This window comes from Tupaia chinensis, unplaced genomic scaffold, assembly GCF_000334495.1.
Source record: "Tupaia chinensis unplaced genomic scaffold, TupChi_1.0 Scaffold000316_1, whole genome shotgun sequence".
Classification (NCBI taxonomy): Eukaryota; Metazoa; Chordata; class Mammalia; order Scandentia; family Tupaiidae; genus Tupaia; species Tupaia belangeri.
In genome coordinates this window covers 4,835,087-4,840,321 of record NW_006159809.1, presented here as the reverse complement: position 1 = coordinate 4,840,321, position 5,235 = coordinate 4,835,087, and the positions used below count along the sequence as shown (strand labels likewise).

The 5,235-nt window shown below is 58.8% G+C and overlaps 1 protein-coding gene across 1 annotated transcript in view; it reads right to left on the bottom strand.

Moving 5' to 3' along the window:
* Nucleotides 1–5,235, bottom strand: part of FBXO41 (F-box protein 41) — a gene marked incomplete at its 5' end in the record, with an annotated part of 16,133 nt that overhangs the window by 6,514 nt on the left and 4,384 nt on the right. The window contains 7 exons of the mRNA XM_006151256.2: nucleotides 2,098–2,193; nucleotides 2,339–2,491; nucleotides 2,610–2,725; nucleotides 2,940–3,181; nucleotides 3,912–4,270; nucleotides 4,518–4,591; nucleotides 5,083–5,187. Of these exons, the coding sequence (XP_006151318.1) occupies nucleotides 2,098–2,193; nucleotides 2,339–2,491; nucleotides 2,610–2,725; nucleotides 2,940–3,181; nucleotides 3,912–4,270; nucleotides 4,518–4,591; nucleotides 5,083–5,187 (1,145 nt within the window). The remainder of the gene's footprint in view (nucleotides 1–2,097; nucleotides 2,194–2,338; nucleotides 2,492–2,609; nucleotides 2,726–2,939; nucleotides 3,182–3,911; nucleotides 4,271–4,517; nucleotides 4,592–5,082; nucleotides 5,188–5,235) is intronic.

Genomic DNA, 5,235 nt, shown 5'->3' with positions numbered 1-5,235 from the left:
GTGAGGCGGGTGGGCTGGTGGCTGGAGAAGGGGAGGGGGTCGTCAGGGAAGCCTCTGGAATCCTGACAGCCAGAGCGTGCTCCTTCCCTGAGAGCCCTCCCTGCATCAGGCAAGTGTCCTACCCACAACTCAGCTGCTCAAGTCAGAAAACTGGGAGGCGCTGGCCGGTGGCGTGGCAGTTAAGGTGCTGGACTCCCACATGGCCAACCGTGGTCTGAGTCACAGACCTGGTGGCTCACTGTCTCACTTTCCCTTTCTTTCTCTCTGTCTCTCTCTGGTCAAATGAAAAAATAACAATAAATAAAATATTTTTAAAAATGAAAACTGGGAGCACTCTTAGCTCGCCCCTCCCTCGCCTTCGGCTGAGACTCCCATTCCTGACTCCAGAATACACAGTTCAGACCACTGTGAACACTCGGTCTGGGTTATAACTAGTCTCCCTGCCAGTTCGTTCCCCACGCAGCTGACAATGGGCCATGCACTCCTCCATTCACTCCTGCTGTCATTCAGGGGATGGTTATCAAGTGTCTATTATCACCAAGAAAAGCCAAACTGGGCCTGCAGGACACACTGGTGACAACACAGCGATGGTCCCTGACCTCAGGGAGTGGACAGTCTACTGGGTGGGGAGACACAGAACATTACAACTGATTTTTTATTTTTTTTGAGAGTTTTTTGCTATAGGGCGCGTACGCTCACCAGAGAGACACAGAGACAGAAAGTGAGAAATCACCCCCCCAAGGGGGATGGCCACAACGCAATCCCTTCTCCTCCATTCTCCTCTTGGGATCTTGGGCATGCACGCACACACGCCCGGTGTGAGTTTTAAGCCACCAGGTCTGGGACACGAACTGTGGTCAACTACATGGGAGTCCAGCGACATAGCCATTACGCTAACTGCTGGTCCTACAACTGATTTTTTTGTCGTTGTTGATTTTTAGAGATTTTTGCTATAAGGCATGTGCACGGGCCAGACAGAGAGAAAGAGAGAGATCACCCCCAAGGGGGCATGGCCATGCCACAGTCCCTCTGCATTCTCCTTTCAGGATTGTGAGCACACGCACACCCAGTGTGAGTTTCAAGCTGCTGGGTCCGGGACTCAAACTGTGGTCAGCCATGTGGAAGTCTAGCGCCTTAACCACTATGCCATCTGCCGGTCCCACCACTTTGATCTTAATCTCTTAAAATCTACAACCCTCCAGTAATTTCCCAAAACTGTCTAATCAAATGCAAAAACCTAAATAACCTCCTTAGCAAGGCCCTTCCTGACTTGGATCTAGCCCTCCTTCCAGTCTTGCCCCGCTCACACCACACTTGCCATTCCCCTGACACTTCATCCCTCAACCCTGACTAAGCCAACAGACATCTCTGGCGTCTATTCTACCCTCAGTTCCAGGAATGTGGAAATGGCCGCTCACAGACTCTCCTGAGAATCGCCAGTCTGGTGGACGCGGAAAATAGAGAATTATTGCAGAAAGGATGACAGCTGGGCCAGGACTGGGTGCAGCGGGAATCGAGGTGGGGAGCAGTGACCCGGAGAATGATCAAGGGCATGCCGATGCCTGGGAGGGGATGTCACGGGGAGCGAGGACGTGGAGGGAAAGGTGCAGGAGTGGAAGTCGAGCATGGTAGAGGAATTTCCAGTAGGGCAGAGAATGGCTGCACACCCCAGGTTCTCCAACACCCGGCTCTGCTGTGTGCTACACACGGACCTCCCTGAACTGCCTGTCATGTCCCCATCCAGTCTGGCTACCTTTAGCTAGAATGTACTGAACACTTACTATGGGCCCTGCGGCTTTGTGTGCATTACCTCCTTCCAGCCAGCAACAGGCCTAACAAGGTCAACAGATTCCTGACATCACCTTCACTTTGAACGCTGAGAAACTGTCATGATTTGGTTGCCCCAAGTGACACTGCCAGTGCGGTTAGGATGTGAGCTCAGGTCTGGTGAAAGCTCTGCTCCTAACCACTCACTGCACAGAGGAGTGTGTGTGACGGTTCCTGTTTGTAGGATGGTCTCAGAGCTGCTCAGTTCTCAGCCCCAAGCGAGGCTGGCCCCACCATGTACCCTTCTGCCCGACCCCTGCCAGGGCTCACCAGGGGTGAAGTGGTGCCACCTGGAGGGAGACGATCTCTCTGCAGCCTGCGCCCAGGGCCCAAATGACCTCATGGCCCACGGGGTCTGTGGCACTCCTGTTAAAAAGACAAAGCTAGAGTCGCCCACCCTGGGTCGCAGAACTCTTGGGTCCCTTCACCCAAGAACCCTGGGGAAAGGCGATGCAGTGCCTATGGATCCCTGGGGGCCCCCGGCCAACAGGGCATGGCTGGGTGGACCTACCTGTAGGTAACAGCCTGCAGGGCGCGGCAGTAGCAGCTGGCCAGCCAGAGCGAACGGTCAGTGAGGATGTTGGGACAGTGGGAGATGCGCAGGATCAGCAGGTTTCCCCCGGCTGCCTTCAGCAGGGACTCCAGCCCCGCTTCAAGGCAGCCCCTGGGGATGACCGTGAGGTCAGGCAGCTGCTTGTGGGCACCTCCTCTGAGACACACCCCACTTAATTCCACGTCTGTGGCCTAGGAGCACCCAGCCACCCACTGTCTGCAGGCCTCACCGGGTGCTCCGGGCATACTCCTCCTTGCTCTCCTTCTTCCCCCGCTGCCGAGGCTTCAGGTTCTGCAGGGTCAGTGAGTGGGCCTGGGTGCACCATTGAGCCAGCATGGCCAGGAACTGCGGGGAGATGGGGATGATTCGTAGATGAGAGGTGAGAGTTTGGGTGGCTGGAGGTGAGACAGCCCAGGAGGAGAGGCCCCATGAGAGCATGTCAGGGAGCTGGTTTGCAGCAGGGGTGTGATAAGGGCTGCTGGGACCAGACCTCGAGGGGCTGGATTCTGCCAGGGGAAAAGGTGGGTTGGCAGCAGGGTGGGGGTGGTAGGTGGGGCACCTTGGAGCAAACGCGGGCATTCTCAAGCAGCACCCTGGTCCAGACGGCAGGGTGGCGGGCCACAAAGCGCCAGTCCCGGCAGACCTCGGCGGCGTGCAGCAGGGTGCGTGTGTCCAGGTAGGTGAAGATGCAGAAGAGGGCAGCTCGCATCTTGAGGATCTCCGGGCTGATGACCTCATTGGAACGTGAGGGGCTACCCCTCTCAGCTCGCCGACCCCGACCACTGCCTCCCTCAGAGCGGGCTACAGAATACCAGAGGATCAAAGGCGAGCATGAAGGGTCAAAGGCCAGGGTGTGGGTATCAGTGTGGATTTGGGGCAAAGCAGAAGCTACAGGAGGAATGGGCATGAGAGACCAGGGTGGGGACCAGTGCCTTGGGAGGAAGGATGAGGGGCTCCTGCCTTTCCCTCCTCGACAGTACCCCAACCCCTAATTTTCACATAACCTTTCTTTTTAAGGTCATATACCATAGTGTGTATTGTCAAACAGTCCGAACTTGTCCACTGCATTAGGCAGCTGAGTCAGGTTGGGGAAGGAAAGGAGTGGGAGTGGGGGCGGAGGGTTAGGCACAAACTGGGCCTCTGGGAGCAGAAGGCAGTGAGGGGGGGACAGTCAATGGGGCATGGTTGCAGTCCTGGCCCTTTCACCTCCTAACCCGCCCACATAGGTGCTGCCCTGTGTGTGACTATGCGATGGGGCTCTCCCCCACTGCAGCAGGGGCTCCTAGGGTCGACCCTCAACTACTCTCCTATACATGTTAATGAGCCCACCCTAGAAATGGCCGCTTTGACGTGGCATTGCTGTACAGCAGATAACCTGAGCACCGCTATGCCCCTGCATCCCTGTCCTCCTGCGTAGCAGGGGTGGGCAAGTCTAGGAAAGGGAAAGGGGGTGCAGGAGCCCTCAGTGCCATGTCCCCTGAGAGGGCCTGTACGTGGGAAAGGCTGGCCTCTCTGCCCTCCTAGCACATACCTGAGAGCCGGCAGCTGCTCAGTGGCCCGGCCATCGCAGGCCCGGAGCGGGGGTTATCTGAGGGGCCCTCTGCTTCTGACTCGGTGGTTCGGGAGCCCACGTCTGAGACGTCTCCTTCCTCCCCCTCGGTGCTGTGTCGGCGGGGTCTGCGCTGCCAGTTCTGGATGGCCTGGCGCCGCAGTCCTGCGCTGCGAGGGGGCTGGGACCGCTCTGAGCCACCATTGGCAGCCTGGGCCCGGGTACCCAAGCCCCCAGGGCCACTGTCCTCTGGAGCCCCCTCCTCTGGCCGGGGCAGCTCCAGACTGTCACTGTCATAGCAGCCTGAGCTCTGGGATGCAGCTGGCATGCGGCTGGAGGCCCTGGGGCAGGGGGGCCAGTAATAAGGGTGAGGGTCATCAGGCTCGCCCAAACTCCCTACTTGCCCCAACCACCAGCTAAGGGCAACCCTCCACCCTGCTTTCTGAACACCCCCTCTGAGTGTGGAAAGGCAGACACAGGCAACCCAAGGAGGATGGGAAGAGGAGGAAGAAGCAAGGCCCCAACAGGCGAGAAAATCTTTCCAGGGTGGGAAAGGGCTGTGAGGGGTGGGCCAGGCCCGAGGCTTACCCTGTGCTGGGAGAGGAGCCATGCCGGGACACGGCGTATGTGCCAGGCACAGCCGGGCCCACGTGGTGTTCTCGCTGTGGGCCCCCAGAGCAGGAGGGACAGGAAGGGAGGAAGGGAGACAAGAGGATGAGGAGGCAACAGCAGAAGAAACAGGGCAAAGATGGAGAGAAGAGAGGAGAGAGAGGAGAGAGAAGGAAAAAGGTTGGGAAAGATGGACGAGTGGACAGCAGACAGACAGCCCAGAGAGGCAGGCTTTCCCAACCCCCAACACACACCCGCCCAACACCCAGGCCCTAGTGTGTGGCTCCCGGGCTCTCATTTGCAGGAATGGACAGAGATGGGCCCCTGAGGGCCAGGGCTGCTGGGTCACACCTCACTACAGCTCAGGGGTCAGCACACCTGTCCAACCACAGGGGCTCCCCTGCTCCCAGAGCCTCACTTCCGGCCTGGAGTCTGCTCGCGGGGGAAGAGCCAGAGGAGGGAAGCATGGAGCACTATAGGGGGAGCTACCAGGCCCTGGGGAGGGGGGCGGTGTGCAGGTGGAGGGAGGGCAAGTAGAACTCACCATTCTGCCTGGGCCCCTGGCCCCAGGCCCCGCGCCACTGCCCCCACCTCCGCGGCCCAGGCTGGCACTGGGCGTGCTGCCACAGCTGCTGCTGATGACCTGCAGCTGGCGTTCGGCGCGGGCGGGCCGCTCCAGGAGCTCCCCGATGAAACG